We start from the raw sequence: 16,001 nt of genomic DNA, 5'->3' as shown, positions 1-16,001 counted from the left end.
AACCATGGTTAATTCCCGGACTCCAGTGACCTGGTTAAGCGTGAGCAGAGTGGAAAAAAAGATCCGAACCATGGAGGTGGAATTCATAGTATGGGACAGGCAGGCTGAGCGTTGAACATACTTGGCTTCCATGCCGTAGATGTCATGTGCTGAAGAAACTTGCTTGATTTGGATGGCGCTACACACGATTTCTCAATGGGGGGATGAGAGATCAAACCTGGGATTCCCTTGGAAGAGAGAAAAGGTCGATACATGTTCCGTTTCACCCACAAGTAGCTGTCTATGCTATCGGGGCATGGACGCCAGTATCAGATCTGCCGTGACACGCACGAACGGCATGTACGGATGCCAGAGCAACCGACCACTCAGGGCCAGAAGACGTCCAGGTCCGGCATCAACTCGACACGCTGGCGGGTGTGGCAGTTGGAAACAAAATATGCGTGTCCCTCAAACCTAGCGGCCTGCTGCATTGTGTGGCACGACGCACGTCTTAGCACCCGTTTTTTCTCGATGCTTCGTGCAGCCCATGACGTCCAAGGGGGGGTTCGCAGAAGAGTTTTAGAGAGTGAGAGAGCGTTTGATGATATATCATACACACTCCCTGCCCAGAGGCTGGTAAGATGAGGACATGGCATGGCGGATCGAAAAAGGAGAACGTGTGCCATGTGGCCTCCCTGTCTGAGGAACGGGTCTAGAAAATCACAGTCTCCACTGCCACATTGTTCAAGGCTGAATAGCTTCGGCGTTTGTGAAATTGCCTTATTTAATCGGAAAAGTTGAGGCGAGATTTGGGGGAGGGGGGTCCGAGGGCTGGAACCGTTTAAGTTGCTGAAATAGAAGTCTATGTATGCAACCATCTACAACAGGCAAGGCAAGGATCTATCCCCCAGATGGAGACTCTCGATGGCAAATGCAATCCAACGTTGATGCAGTGTACATAGTGCAGTAAGCAGAGTGTATCAGCGGTTGAAACGGACGCAGCAGCGCGCCCGCGTAGCGTGACCCGAACCCCAAGACCGCCAGCAATGGAGATGAGGATCTCCAACTCCGCGTGCCCGGAGCCCGGAGATCTGGAGCAAGGATACCGTTACAATCAGTAAAACAGGGCGCGTCTTGCAAATCGACAGACAATGTCCATCATAATGGAGAGATCCTTTGTTCTTTTGTTGCTCCCGTTTCTGCAGCGCAACAAACAGAGAGAGAGAGAGAGAGACCAACCGCAGACACTTATCGCAGGAGAAGGTCTGATCACCACCGGCCAAGCCTCGAGTGGGCCGTTGCGGGCTTCTACGTCCACTAACAAGCTGTAGACGCCAATGAGAAGGCATCGCCGAGGGGCCTCTCCCGTGGGAAGGGAGGAGGTTTCTCTGTGGCGTCTGCTCGAACAAGCATCATCTGCTGGCAGCACAGACTGACGCGGAGATGGGACGAAGAGGCCAATCAGTCCACCATGCTTGACTCAGGCCGCTCCTCAAAGTGACCGAGAAACCCTGACATGGGGTGCCGTTCTCCTCCTCCGTTTGAACGGACAGGGACGATGGGGAGGCTGGCTGAAGCTGGTAGATCATCTTTCAGCCGTCTTCTCCGCGATAGCCCGTCTCGTCGATCGCAGTAAACTCGTCGATGGAACCCGTGAGCAATACATACGTGCTGCTGCAACTATGTAATTAGAAGCCAAGGCTCTGGTCGTTCGATGCGCGTAAAGCCAGACGAACAAGTCCCCTGGCTCTGAGCGGCTCCGTTGTTGATCGACGCGAGATGGAGCTTCTTGCCAGGTTCTGGAGACCGGTAAATATGCAGGCAGGACTTTGTTTAGAGCTTCGCTAGGTTCCCCCCATGCTGCAACGGATGGCCTGAGAGCCCATTTCTGTTGTTGGTTCTGCTACAATTCCCATCCAATGCCTTCACCAGAGTCTGGGTTTTTGCCGAACAAGAGAGAACCACTTAAACCCCGACGAGACACGGGACGCACCTTGTGTCACGAATTGAGTGTCGCACGGCGCATGCGTGGCGTTTCTCTGCATTGAGAGAGCCTTGTTCGGTACAGTAGCCTCGGCGTCAGCGAGACAAACAACCAGTACATGCTGCGGATGGATACAGACAGACCACGCCCTACTAAAGAGCTATCATCCATGGCACGTCAGCCCTCTGTTTTAAATATCCCATCACTCACAGGTGTCAGCAGTTAAAACGTCAGTCACCCAAGGACAGAGTCCAGCATCCTCAAATCGAACAGGTCAGATGGAGAAAAAGCAATGAAACGGGGATGATGGTGCATGAGGATCGCATCGAAAATGGAGGAAAGCCCCCTTCTAGATTGCTTCTCTGCCGGCCACTGTTGCTAGTGGACCAACCTATCCCATGGACCACCACCACCCCCGGCCGCGCTCGGGCGATCCCCCCTTTGGTAGCGCCTGGGACGGAGGACGAGAGGACCCAGAGAGGGGATCCATCAGCCAGGGAGACCCCGGTCAGGAGGCAAGGAGCTTACTTCAGTGGTCCGTGTGTGTGAGAGCGTGGTTGTCGCTAGCCGGCGAACATCTGGTTATGGATGTGGGCTCACGGGAAGCGACCTCCAAGCTCTAATTGTGAACCGTGACGGAAGACGGCAGGAAGTAGAGATTCTCATGAACCAGAGACAATGGGATAGACGCGGCTGGGCTGGGTGACGGGAGCGGCACGGAAAAGCCTCGATGCCACCATCCGAGATTTGTCTCTCAGCTTTGTTTGTGGGCGTCTGTCTACATGTGTTTCTTGAAGAAGCAATCAATCGAGGCACGAACATCTACAGGCCATGCACTGTAAGTGATTACTGGGGGCCTGCAACGGCATGTCGGCAGCCGCGTATCAACCTTGGCAATGATGTGACTACTACCGTCTATTCCTTGAGCGCAACCCCGAGTAATGTAAGGCAAGGGCGATAATAACACGGTTCTAGAGTCTCGTTTCGCAACAGAGGGCCCTTGTTGCTTTGAGTCTGTCCAAGCTGACCAATCGCAACACCGGACGACCAGTTCAGTTCCCCGAGAGAGAGAAGCTTCACCGTCGTCAGGCAAGGCGGGGAGGTTACAGAGCAACCTACGACCGCATGTTAAGGGCAGGGCACTTATAACGCCCAGCAGATATGCCACCTGCTGCGGGCTGCCGTTGTTTGAGAGTGTCCCAGCGGACCAGGTTGACGTGACTTGATGCATTGTTTCGAGAGACAGCTGCAACTCCATCTACCATCTCGTCTGGGCATTTGGAACCTGATACGGAGAGGATCCCAATATGGACGACGTTTCGACTCAAAGGCCTTTGTGTTTGATGGTTGGCTGGATGTCCCACCTTGCCCATCTCTCCAAAACCGAACCAGCCTTAGCCGTCGTGCATCGAAGAAAGAAAGCTGGAACAACTCCACAGTTCACACCCCCTATTTTCCTGCGGATCACTTCTCCGTACAGTACGGTCACCGTCATGTCCTTGTCCGAGGTACACGCCCACGCGCCCCGGCCAAGTACCTCTTTTTTGCATTTTCACTTCGTTTCGAGCGTAGACAAGACATTGAATGGGGTTGTCTCTACGCAGGGCGGCCAAACTGCAATGTCTCGCCTTGCCGCATCGAGTTTGCGACAGAGTCGAGAGAGAAAAAGAAGCGCGACAACAACAGCGACCCTTTCCGGGCATCCGCTTCTCTCTCAAGACATTCTCTTGATTCTGTTAATGGCCTTTCATATCATCCTGCCCCCGGTCGAGCTGCTGAAAGGGGACGGCGCTATACCCCAGGGGACAGGTCATGGATTGACCGTCTAGTGGGATGAGCTTCTCCACCCGCCATCAAAGCCAAGTTGTTCTGCAAGCGGCGATGGGGATGGATGGATGGATGGATGGAAGAGATGGAAGGTGTTGTATCGTGCGTCCCCTTATTATTAGCGGGCGCAAGGCCCAGTTGCCAATCGGTTCGGCGCAGGGACGTTGGTTGATTAGCTGACGAGACCGGCTCGCTCAGATGCTTGCTTCCATCCAGGAAAGCCATCTTCCATCCATGGATCCATATCCACCAGCCAAGCAAATGGCACCATCCAATTCTCCACCGTGGGCCAGCTTTTTGAATTGGTGCTTGTGCTGGTGCTTGCCCCCCCGGAAGAGGACTGATGAGAAGGAGCAAGAAACTCGGACATGGCCGCTGCTGAAGCTGAAGTGATCGTGCCGTGTCGTGTTCACGAGGTCTTGAGTATCTGCGCGTGTCTCCATCTGTGTGCTCTCTCTGGGATGCAATATCGCGCCCCCCAAAGCCCGCTGGCACACAAGGCTTTCCCCCTTGTTTTCGTCCATCCTCCTCGCTTCCTCTCGTCCGCCCTGCGTCTCTCCTCGCAGAGCGAGACTCTCACAGCCTCGAGGATGGATGCAGATAAACGGTGGAACAGAGGGCAAGACGCAGGCGCAGATGCGCGTTGTGCAGCAGCAGCAGCAGCAGCAGCAGCAGCAGCAGCAGAAGCATCACATCAACAGCACTGTGCGTCAACAGCGCAGAGGCCCTCTCTGGCTCAGCAACCAGTGAGGGCTTCTCTGCAGCTCAATTGATGGATCGACCGCGACATGGGGTCCAGTGGAAGCATCTCTGGCATTAGTGGACGGGGGAGGCCCCGAGCTCAGGGCTGCGCTCAGGAGATGCACACTGTATACCCGGCCGAGAGCAGAGGCTCATGTATACCTCTAGAAGACCCCGGATGAGTTGAGTCTGGCGCGGTACCTGGAGCTAGACTGGGTGCAGGTCATGAGTCCGGGTGCAGTACCGAGGCTGGTGCTGTAGACCAGCCCGGCCCATGTTTAGACGGTTTCCTGTAGCGACCTGGCGTCCCTTCGGCTTCATTCTTAATCTCCTTCAAGTGCGCTGATGGCTGGTGGTGCAGTCCATAATGGAGTGCATTGAGGGTCGGGTCCCTGGGAGGATCCGCCTGCATCCCCCAGGGTGGCCCTTGAAGGTTGCTAGGTCCTTGGCTCTTTTTCCCTGGGCGGCCATCCGCTTTGGCGCAAGCGGAGGTACATCGCGCTCGCTAGCATCTCTGCAGCAGCTACAGTGGCCCAGCACTCTAATAATTAACGAGAATGACCTAATCTTTGGGGGACGGCCAGTAAGGACCAGCATCTCACTCGCTGTAAATGAATTAGCAGCTTGGACCCAATGGGATGGCACCTCGAGGGTGGTGGTTTGGCTGCTGACAGAAAAAGGGTACATGCAGATGCACGCGAGTTTGCCGCAATTGTCGAGTACCTCCCGTCAATTCTCTCCACTGCTTCCATCAAGCCAGCCCAGCCCACGCCTCTCCCTTCCCCCCTCCAGCTCTAGAGGTTCACGGTGTCCCCGGCCATCCATCTTCCTTTTCGCATCCTCTTCTTCTGCTTCTTTCCCTCCTTTCCAATCCAATCTCTCAACTCCAGGAGGTCTTTGTCGAGTCCTCCGCTCTTTTAGGGTTTCCTCTACCTGGAGTTTTGGCCCATCCGTCCATCCGCCCACCCGTCGCTGCATTGCGTTGCGTTGCGCATCAACACCAATCGCCCGTCATCCACCCAAAAGTAGCATTTGCCGCCCTCGTCAACCGTATTCTGTCATCATCCATCCACCCATCAAATCAATTAATCAGTCGACATTGATCATTGCGAAGAGGACGTGACCCCAGGTCAGTTTGTCCTTCTTCCTCTCACCTTCACCTTCCATCGCATTGCCCCATCGTCAACAGGCCCAAACCATTACACTACTGTGCTTTATCTCCGTCTCCTCGGCCCATCTCCCATCACCACAGAATAGCACCCATAACCATAGCGCGCACGCTCCCCAGGCTCGCTCGCTCGCTTCACACGCCCCCTTCTCCACCCCCCGGCCGACCTCATCCAGGCCAGGCCCCTCCCCCTGGTCCAGGGGAGGCGCGAGAGATTCCGCCCCGGGCTGGGCCTTTGTTGGCACGACTCGTGTGTCGTGCCCCAAATTGCAGCCTCCTCCCCCCAGTTGCTGCGCTACACCAAAAGCTGCTTCTGCATCTCCTTTTCTCTTCCTTCACTCCACCTCACCTCGCCTTCGCTTTGTCTCGCTTCTTCCTCTCATCTCTTTCCTCTTTCTTTTCCTCCCTATACCCTTCGCATCTTGTTGCATCGCCTACCAGTCGTTCCTTTACCCACGACTCGCGAGCATCGTTATCACTGACACCGGCCGTCCCAGCCAGACCAGCGCGATCCCGACGACCAACGTAAACACCGCGTCGTCTCCTGTCGTCCCGTTTCATCTTGTCATTCAAGCATTTGTTTAGCATCGTCGAGGCGACAGCCACACCACAGTCACAATGGGTTGCGGAATGAGCACAGAGGAGAAGGAGGGCAAGGCCCGGAACGAGGAGATTGAGAACCAGCTCAAGAGGGATAAGATGATGCAGCGAAACGAGATCAAGATGCTTCTTCTCGGTATGTTTTCTATCCATTCGACCGCATCGCCAGCGACGACGCTTCGATCAATCCTCTCGCATGCGAACACCTTCTAACCTGTCGCGTCAGGTGCCGGTGAATCCGGAAAGTCTACCATTCTCAAGCAGATGAAGCTCATCCACGAGGGTGGCTACTCGCGTGATGAGCGAGAATCCTTCAAGGAGATCATCTTCAGCAACACGGTCCAGTCAATGCGCGTTATCCTCGAGGCCATGGAGTCGCTCGAGCTTCCTCTCGAGGACCAGCGCATGGAGTACCACGTCCAGACCATCTTCATGCAACCCGCTCAGATCGAGGGTGACGTTCTCCCCCGGAGGTTGGCAGCGCCATCGAGGCCCTGTGGAAGGATCGTGGTGTGCAAGAGTGCTTTAAGCGATCGCGAGAGTATCAGCTGAACGACTCCGCCCGATAGTATGTGCTTCTCTCAATGACCCCTTGCGCCTCGCTTACCATGAATAGCTACTTTGATAACATCGCGCGAATTGCGGCCCCCGACTACATGCCTAATGATCAGGATGTCCTCCGGTCGCGTGTCAAGACCACTGGTATCACCGAGACCACTTTCATCATCGGTGACCTCACCTACAGAATGTTCGACGTCGGTGGTCAAAGATCCGAGCGAAAGAAGTGGATTCACTGCTTCGAGAACGTTACCACCATCCTCTTCCTCGTCGCCATCTCCGAGTACGATCAGCTTCTGTTCGAAGATGAGACAGTCAACCGAATGCAGGAGGCCCTGACCCTGTTCGACTCCATCTGCAACTCGAGGTGGTTCATCAAGACGTCGATTATCCTGTTCCTCAACAAGATCGACCGCTTCAAGGAGAAGCTGCCTGTCAGCCCCATGAAGAACTACTTCCCCGACTACGAGGGTGGCGACGACTACGCTGCGGCCTGCGACTACATCCTGAACCGTTTCGTCAGCCTGAACCAGCACGAGACCAAGCAGATCTACACTCACTTCACCTGCGCAACCGATACCACCCAGATCCGCTTCGTCATGGCTGCCGTCAATGGTAAGTTTTTCTAGACTAACAACGCGATCCTCTGCTAACGCCCAACAGACATCATCATCCAGGAGAACCTTCGTCTCTGCGGTCTCATCTAAATGATTTATTTTTCTTGCTGTCACAAAAACACGAATACCCTCGATCTTAATAACGACACTGCTTAGATGGGCCACGGGGACATGGCTCACGATTTCTTCACTGTACTCGTCATACCATTGGGCCGGAAGCTCGGGGCAGACGGCGCGGCCTTGGTCGACGCCTGTTTCTTATCGCCCCAACCATCACGCCAGATATAGTACTTTTGGCTGCGCCCCAGGTCGACCTTGGTTCCCTTTCTTTGTAAGGATTTTGCGGGCTGATGGATGGGAGTTGCTTTGTACCACAAAACGTCTTTTTTTTTTTATTAGGGAGAAAGAATTGAAGACCGCTGGACCACAGAAGATGGGGCCGCGAAGGCCAGTGGACACGGCCGCCCACGGACTGCCGAGGGAGATGAAGCGAGTGATGAAGGGGGGATGAAAGGGGGGCCGCCAGAGAAGCATGAAGGACGATAAAGGATTGATGGGGCCTCTATTTGCATCTGATCAGTATGGGCGATGGAGGATGGTGGTCATCTACTTTGTTTAATTACGAAACTCTTTTCCTACCACGCTTTGACTTGTTCACTGACTGAGTTGATTGATTGATATTGCGCTCGCATCTCTAGTGTTGTTGATTTACTTTTTGGCCTCTTGTTTTCTGGGTCTTTGAAACAGCCACACCGCCTGTTGCGAAATTCCTACATGTCATGCCGACTTGCTTTTTCCATGTCGACTATGGTTCACGTTTCTTTTGTTCCCTCCCCCTAGTGTCTGTTCTCCTGGGACAAAAGCCATGACACGCAGAGAACCAAACCTGGAAGGTGGGTTCCCACGAACTCTCTTGAAAGGTGTGTGGCCGGAGAAATGGTCTGAGACCACAGAGAGACATGGGATTTGTCATATTGGATAGATTTGGATCGCCGGGCTGCTTCGATCATCAAGTTGACCGGTTGCCGTTTTGGTGATGGGATGTCTTGCAATGTGGATGTCATGTGACTTTCCCGTCCATGAGTTTGGTAAACAAAACAATTCACGACTTGGCCATGTCTAGATATTGAGCGTTATGATGAAAGTGAATTCATGTCTACTTTGGTTTCCCGCCGTAAATACAATAGCAACCTCCCACGTGCTTTGATCTCTGACCTCAAGACCAAGTGTTCATGCACATATCCATCAACCTTCTTGTTGAGATTTGTGATTTGTGTTCTCGTACAGTAGTATACATAGCATCCACCTCCGTCCTCGTATTACAGTGTCATTAAAATCCCCGGGGTCCATTCCTTGGTAAGTCCGCGTCCGGTTGATCCAGATACAACGATAAAAAAAAAAACAGGTCCAGACAGATCCAAAAGATCTCCAGTGTGGTCCAAAGGGAGTCCGGGTCCATGTTAAACATCCAGAGAAATACAAACCTCGGTTAGGCATCCATGGGCTCGCTTCCAATTGTTAATCTGGTGGGTGAGATAACGAATCCATATGCAAAGGCCGTGCTGGGTGAGTTGGTAGGTAGGTGACCTCAAAGGGTAGGTAGTTGAACGGATCCGATGAAGGGCGAGGAATCCACTCGAGCCCGGAGAAAATAGGAAAAGAAGATTAGGAAATCGAAATGCAAAATCAGTCGCAACAGGTAGGGTAATGGCTCAGCCTTGTGAGCGAATGTTCTCGTACAGGATGATTCATCCAAGGTGTAAGGTGTGTGTACTCCAACGAGAACTTGTCAGTGCCTCAACAGGCGAGGAGCATCTCTGAACTCAGGCGGGCGGATGCCGGCTCCTCTTTTCTCTGACAGTCGAGTTGGGATATTCAGAAGCCAAACGCTACTGTACCTGTGTGGTCCGGTTAGGAGGAGGTTGGTTCATGAACAGAAGAACCATGAACTTACCAGTTCTTTACCTTGTCCTTTTTTTTTTGTTCTTTTCGTTGTAGATTCTTGCCTTGACGGCTCGTTGCCACTGTCCACAATGCGGTCGAAAGGGTGTCACTTGACAGTGATGGCTTGACAGTGATAGCAAGCTGTGACCGCTTTCGACAGAGGCAAGACACTGTGGAGCATCGATTCAGTGAGGGCGAGGATTAGCGATACTCGTTATCATCCGAGTTGGGATTTCCCATACTCTCATCAGATGCAGTAGCAGGTGTAGCACGGTTGTGCTCCTCATTCTGCTCTTCCACGATGCGTCCCTGGGTCTGCTCCTGGAAAAGGCGCTCCTCATTCCTGCCCTCCGGGGTCTGAAGATACTCGTCGTATTCGGCAATGCGCATTCCGAGTTCCTCTGCAGCTGATTCGATTCTTGCAATAAGCCTGTCTCTGCGAGACAGTGTAGTGACATCTCTCATGGCCTGGGAAACCAAGTGCCCGGTTGGTGCAGCCAAGTTCTAGTTGCTGGGATCCAGTCGAGGGGGGAGGGTGTAGGCGGGAGGGGAAGGTTGGGGGGTAGAAGGTTGATGCGCAGGTTGAAGCGCGTTGTTAAAGGATGAGTTTGCCTGCGACAGAGATGGGGCTTGGGGCAGAGATGTAGACTGCTGAGCAGACGAGACCAGGGGCAAAGGTGACGCCTGAGGAAAAGATGAAGATTGCTGGGAAGGAGAAGCTTGTGGGAAAGACAATGTGGGTTGGGCAAGGGTAGAAGAAGCTTGCATCATGTTGGGGAGCATAGCCATGGCACTAGAGGCCGTGTTCCAAGCAGGGGTAGGAGCATAGGTTGCGTTGGCTTGGTTGCTCTCTGATAGAAGTTATCATGTTAGAATTGATTCAAAGACAAGGCCCGAAGCAATGAGCGAAGGTGGTTGCTTGACTTACCGTGAAAGGTGCATCGCGAGCCGCTGGCGTTGAACCAGCAGTTGGTGCAGCTGCCGCACAACTGACTTTCAAGGATGACACATTCATGCCAAGGACCGTGTCCCTTGGTGCAATTCTTGCAGGCTCTCCTGACGGGCACACCAGTGACATAGCCGAGGAAAGCCTCGACGTTGCTGCGACGCTCCATGTTGAGCTTGGTCTCAGGTCGGCGCTGAATTGGATCCCGCATAGCGAGTTCGCCTGCCAGCTTCTTGCATAGCGCTGTGTCGATTCTAATATCATGGCCATAGATTTGGAAAGCGATCTCTCCGGCAGTGCGGCCCGCCACAGCAAGGGCAAAACCAGCCAAGTTCGGCTGAGGAGAGGCCCACGAAGGGGCTGCCGGAGCGGCTGTGGCAGTGAGTGAGGCCTGAGACCCGGCAAAGTGAAGCGAGGTCGTAGGAGGCATGGAGGAGCCACCAACGGGGCCGCCATTGTTGAGATTAGCAAGAGAGAGATCATCGGGAAACTGGATATGATCCTCGGGGAACATGTCCATGCCCAGCCCATCGAGAGGAGAAGGCGACATGAGAATGTCAGTAAAGCTACCAACCTGGGGATGCTGCACCATCAGGGCATCAGCCTCTTCGAGAGGTCGGAGCCGCTCACGATCCTCACGAAGCTCTCGCTGCTCCGGAGACTCGGACTGCTGGCGAGAAGCACTCGGACGAGCAGAGGATTGGCGGGTAGAGCGCCTGTGCGCAGGGACGCGTCGGCTAGTCCTGACTTTCGGCATCGTCTAAAAGATGATTCTGATATCAGAGATTCAGATAATAGATGAGGCTTACACAGAGAGATCTTGGCGGGTGAGAAATGGAAGGGTGGGTGGTGTGATTTTAGATCGTGAGTGTGTGTTGACAGGGTCATACGGTTGGTTGCAGGTGTTTAGCAGGTGGGAAATTGTGGGATCAACAAGGGCCGGGGCGTGAGCGAGGAAACGGGGGTCCGTGCGTTTGGGCTAGGGCACAGTGCCTATACGCGTCAGATGCCTCTTCACACTATACGCGACGACATTCATGTGAGGGTGGTCTGGGGTGGATGTGCTATGCAGATATGTGATAACGAAGTGAATTGTGCAGTCAGGATTGGTTGCATAAAGAGCCGAACAAGTCATGGAATTGAGGTTCAATAAGTTCATTCAGCACAATGGCTCTGTACCCAATAAGGAGGGAATCAATTCAGCTCTTCTATCTAGGTATATTCATCATAGAAAGACAATGGTTTTATCATCACTGCCCTTCATCTCTACCTCCCAGCCCCGCCAGCTTGCTCCCAGATTCCATCCCCTCGTCCCTCAGTAATCTCCTTCCATTGCATCGCAAACTCTCTCAGTCCTCCCTCGCCCGCCAGACTTGCATCTACAACTTCCTTTGGCAGCTTGTGTGCCGAGTACTGAGGACTGCTGAAGTTGTAGGCTGCTGGGTCATCCTTTTCAATAATCCGAAACTCTGGAACCATCTCGGGGTGGTACTCGATGTCCTCATCGTCCTCCTCGCCTTCGGTCACTGTGTCGTCGCCACTGACATCCGCACCCGCATCGTTGCTGGACGTTCCATACAGAGGCTTAGGGACATCCACTTCAAGAAGCTCCTGCCAACCGAAAAGGAGGCTGTCTGTTCGAGGTGCCCAGGGGTTGATGTCGATAAGTCTCACTCTACCAAGACCGTCCTTTTCGAAAGAATTCTCTGGTACGTAAACGTCAAAGACGAAGCTGGCGTCAGGAAACGTGAATCTCAGCTTCTCTCGGAAGAAGGTCTTGATCTTGCGCCACAGTTGGGGCCGAATTCCTTCCAGAAAGTCGTAGTGGTTGAGATCTCTCTGTGAGATTCCAATGAGGGATCGGTGCTTGACGAAGCAGCGGAACTCTAGGGCCACATGAGGCGTGAAGAATGGCCGTAGAACAAGGATAGGGGCGTATGGTCGAGATGGCGCAGCTGAAGTGCAGTCGTCAAAGGCGTGGTCGAGATCGTGAGAGATGAAGGACGATGATTTGAGGAGGAGGTAAATGTCGTTAGGTGAAGTGCACTTAAGCGTGTTCTGGTGAGGCGATATCCACTTGGCATCCTTGGGTGAGGACCAGTTCAATTTTGGTGCCACGGCGCCGCCAAGCTCGGCAATCTTCTCCTTGATGAGCTTGTGAGTCTCCGGGAATCTCTGGTTTGGGGGTAGTTTCTCGGGTTCATCGTCCTCGTCATCTGAGGATTCAGCATCCTGTGCAGGTGGCCTCGTAGATGTGCTTGCTGAAGTGTGCCACTCCTCGTCGGACTCGGTTGGTGTCTCCTCATCATCCGCTAGGAAGATACCATCTTCGTGAAGGTACTCGATGAATGATGGGGGCAGTGGGATAATTCTCGACTTGAGACATGAGCTCCTCAGCTTGGGAAACCAGGAGTCGTAGGAGCAGTTTTGGATATGATCCTTGGTGACAGGAGGAAAGACAAGCTCAGGCGCATCGCCTTCGTTGCCAGTTGAGGCAGAGCCGGACAAGTGAGGCATCGCTGGTGGTCCAAGGAACTGATGAGAAACTTGAATTTGAAATCTTGAAAATCTTGTTTTGAAGAGAAGGAGATTCGATTAAAAGATCAAAAAGATTCCGTTCATGTCTTCGAGGTTGCTTGACTCACTTACAAATCTTGTAGAAATATTTCTTGCCCCTCCATCATGAGGGGCAATTTCTGGGGCGTATCTTATCAATTCTGCCGCCTTCTCTCGATTCTATGTCTCACCGCCTTCCATTCCGGACAAGGAACCTACATCACCGAGGCCCACCTTTGCGAACAGACAAACATACATCCTCCATACTCGAGTTTATGATTGCGAATTTCTCGACTCCCAAGTCATATTTATCTTCCATCAAACATGTCTGACAACGTCGGCCTCTCCACTCCCAGAGGCAGTGGTACTTCTGGCTACGTCCAGCGAAACCTCGCCCACATCAAGCCCCGCGACTACGGCGCGCCGTATCCCAAGGACCTCGATAGCTTGCGGCATAAGCAGCGACAGCCAGACAAGGGAATACTGGAGCACGATCGCAAGCGCGAGGTTGAAGTTAAGGTCTTTGATCTCAGAGATCAGCTAGAAGAGGAAGAGTACGTCCACCGCCAGTACCAGCTACAAGAGTCTATCCCACTAACCTTTTCTTGTTCAGAGTCGACGAAGAGGAAATTGATAGACGATGCGATGAGCTCCGACAAAAGCTCCTTGCCGAGATGAACTCCGGTAGAAGGGGCGCTGGAACCAAGAAGGCGTTCAAGCAACACCAAGTTCACGAGATGGCCGACGCCAAGATCAAGGAGAGCGAGCGACTACGAAAAGCCTTGAAGATCAGTGCCGACTACGAAGAGGGAAGTCACTGGAAGCGACAGGAAGAGAGACTGCGCACTGCCCTGGAGAAGGACGATGGTGAGGAACAGGAGAAGGAGAGGGAGAGGGAGCCGAGAGACTGAGTCAAACACCACTCGACGCTTCACCGCTATGTCTCTACGGAATCCCGTGGCAGAGAGATGTGTGTGGCGGGCGAAACACGCGGCGGTGTGGTCGATCCTTTGGCATCGGTTCCGTACCGGGCCTCCCCCTGGAGGATCAGAGCATTCTCGATGGAGACGTCAGGGGCAGGTATTATGAGGCGGGATTCACCTAGGGCATCGGTTGCATTTTCTATCATGTATTCTTTTCGGCTCTGCTGGCGCATCGGCGTTTGGGTTCATGCTCAGGGACAAATTCCCTCTCACTGGTATGGTTGGTATAGGGTATTCTTGGCTCATTGGACAAATACACACATTTCTGCTTGGACATGGGTCCTGCTTTCCTTCTTTTTTTTTTCTCGTGGATATGTCCTCGTGGGATATATCTTGTAGGATATCTGTCTGCTTGGTTATAGTCTTGTTGATTGGGTTTGTTTTGGTAGTAAGTTATGTTGCAATGTGGTTTAAGTGGACATTGCTTGAGGCACAGTTTCATCATGCCCCTCAAGAAAGGGTTTCAGGTCTAGCATTGTATCAGCCCCCTAATCAACGAACCGAGCCGAGTCAAGACTAAATAATGATAAAATTATCATACAAGCTATAAATGTTTGCCAAATATGTCAACTCGAACCTCTAGTCGGAAACGCCGCGTGGTGTAACACATGTAAGTGCAATGTGGCTTGTCCCGAGCTCCAGCCACAAGGACCCGCAACACCACGAGCACCCTTGAATCTCACACGTCACTTAGACACCTTCAGTTTCATGAGACTGTCTGCCACCGACACATCATGGCAAGATTCACGCAAGCGCCGGGCGTCGCCCTCAACAGAAGCTCGATTGATACAGCCTCGGCTGAGCTGGGGATTCTTCTCCTGAGAATACAGAATACGATATTGCATACAGACAGCGAGCGCGAACGAAGATTGCGGGCGAGCGAGTATGAGAGGGCCAGGGTGGCATCTGTAAGCGCATATTGGAACAAACGCCATACAGTCTCTAATTATTGGCACCGCAGAATCTCGAATACGCGCGAAACTCGTTGACAAAGCTGGAACATGATGCGCTCGGCATCAAAGCACCAGGGCGCCGTGTCGAGGTGCAGACAGACTTGAATGGGAAGAGGGAGCTCTTGGAATTGCTGCTGGACAGGCTAGAGGACCTTCGTCAGGTACGAAGCGGTCGCCTTGGTAAATGTGCAATGCTTACGATGTATCAGGTTGCGATTAACGATGACGACGATGACGCAAGCACCGATGGGGAGGACATCCTCTCCGAGATAATACCCACGCCGAGCGACAGTATAGTCGATTCGATACCTACAGACCTACAAACGGAAGGCTCAGAACAAAACGAAGAGGCAGAACCGGAACCGCCAGAGATAACGCCAGAAGCCATCACTGAGACGAGACCATCAGCTCCAGCTCCAACTGCACCACCCAACTCACCCCCCGAGATCCCAACTCCTTCAGGACAACAAGATTCAGAACCCACACAAACAACACAGACTCTACGACCAAGAGGCGCAGCCGCATCAGATACAACTTCAGCGCACTCGACTGCGCGCGCCGCCCTCTTCGCCAACCGCAGCAAGCCTGCTACCGCGCAAACCTCAACAGCCACAGCAGAAGCGCTGCTGGACCGCCAACGCGCTGAGCAAGACGCCCTCTCAGAATCGATCCTCAAAATGGCCGGAGCCCTCAAGTCAAGCTCGCAGCGCTTCTCGAGCACACTCGAGGCAGACAAAGAGGTTGTTGGCCGCGCGGGTGAGGGTATGGACAAGACGGAGCGGGGCATGGAGGCAGCAAGGTCCAAGATGAACACGCTCAAGAGGGGGTCAGGGGGATTCCAGATAATGGGAATGGGCATATTTGGAAAGTTTTACTTCTACTTCCTTTATGCTTGCGTGGGGGTGCTCATGTTTTTGTGCTTTGCGCTGGTGTTCTTTGGGCCGAAGCTCAGGTTTTAAAGATGCTTCAGGGGCAGTCTGGTAATTCGGCAAGACTTGTTGAATGGAGTCCATAGGATGTTAGGATAGCGATCAAATGTATCAAAAAGCAAAATGAGATATTGGGATACTCCCCTGAAGCTATCTTTTGTCCTCTCAACCTCCCGTCGTGTCCCGTCACTGACCCCATTCCCCTATATCACGTTG

General features: G+C 53.1%; 6 protein-coding genes across 6 annotated transcripts; 3 read left to right on the top strand and 3 right to left on the bottom strand.

Moving 5' to 3' along the window:
• Nucleotides 1–6,317: 6,317 nt before the first annotated feature.
• Nucleotides 6,318–7,564, top strand: MRS44_010233 (uncharacterized protein; the record flags this gene model as incomplete). Its single annotated transcript, XM_065620044.1, has 4 exons — nt 6,318–6,435; nt 6,526–6,809; nt 6,869–7,472; nt 7,521–7,564. 4 exons carry the CDS (start codon nt 6,318–6,320, stop codon nt 7,562–7,564), a joined length of 1,050 nt encoding a protein of 349 aa, XP_065476233.1.
• Nucleotides 7,565–9,619: 2,055 nt separating this feature from the next.
• MRS44_010232 (uncharacterized protein) lies at nt 9,620–9,883 on the bottom strand (the record flags this gene model as incomplete). The annotated part of the gene is made up of 1 exon (XM_065620043.1): nt 9,620–9,883. One exon carries the CDS (start codon nt 9,881–9,883, stop codon nt 9,620–9,622), a length of 264 nt encoding a protein of 87 aa, XP_065476232.1.
• Nucleotides 9,884–9,922: 39 nt separating this feature from the next.
• MRS44_010231 (uncharacterized protein) lies at nt 9,923–11,121 on the bottom strand (the record flags this gene model as incomplete). Its single annotated transcript, XM_046283692.2, has 2 exons — nt 9,923–10,269; nt 10,347–11,121. The coding sequence occupies 2 exons, from the start codon at nt 11,119–11,121 to the stop codon at nt 9,923–9,925; spliced, it is 1,122 nt and encodes a 373-aa protein (XP_046131326.2).
• Nucleotides 11,122–11,630: 509 nt separating this feature from the next.
• MRS44_010230 (uncharacterized protein) lies at nt 11,631–12,881 on the bottom strand (the record flags this gene model as incomplete). Its single annotated transcript, XM_046276488.2, has 1 exon — nt 11,631–12,881. One exon carries the CDS (start codon nt 12,879–12,881, stop codon nt 11,631–11,633), a length of 1,251 nt encoding a protein of 416 aa, XP_046131327.1.
• A 363-nt stretch (nt 12,882–13,244) lies between these two features.
• On the top strand, nt 13,245–13,831 carry MRS44_010229 (uncharacterized protein; the record flags this gene model as incomplete). Its single annotated transcript, XM_046269920.2, has 2 exons — nt 13,245–13,474; nt 13,534–13,831. 2 exons carry the CDS (start codon nt 13,245–13,247, stop codon nt 13,829–13,831), a joined length of 528 nt encoding a protein of 175 aa, XP_046131328.1.
• An 806-nt stretch (nt 13,832–14,637) lies between these two features.
• On the top strand, nt 14,638–15,815 carry MRS44_010228 (uncharacterized protein; the record flags this gene model as incomplete). The annotated part of the gene is made up of 3 exons (XM_046276489.2): nt 14,638–14,811; nt 14,865–15,017; nt 15,066–15,815. 3 exons carry the CDS (start codon nt 14,638–14,640, stop codon nt 15,813–15,815), a joined length of 1,077 nt encoding a protein of 358 aa, XP_046131329.1.
• Nucleotides 15,816–16,001: the final 186 nt, after the last annotated feature.

Source organism: Fusarium solani (genome assembly GCF_023522795.1).
Source record: "Fusarium solani strain SB1 chromosome Unknown bctg00000006, whole genome shotgun sequence".
Lineage (NCBI taxonomy): Eukaryota > Fungi > Ascomycota > Sordariomycetes > Hypocreales > Nectriaceae > Fusarium > Fusarium solani.
This window is presented reverse-complemented; position numbering and strand designations above follow the sequence as displayed.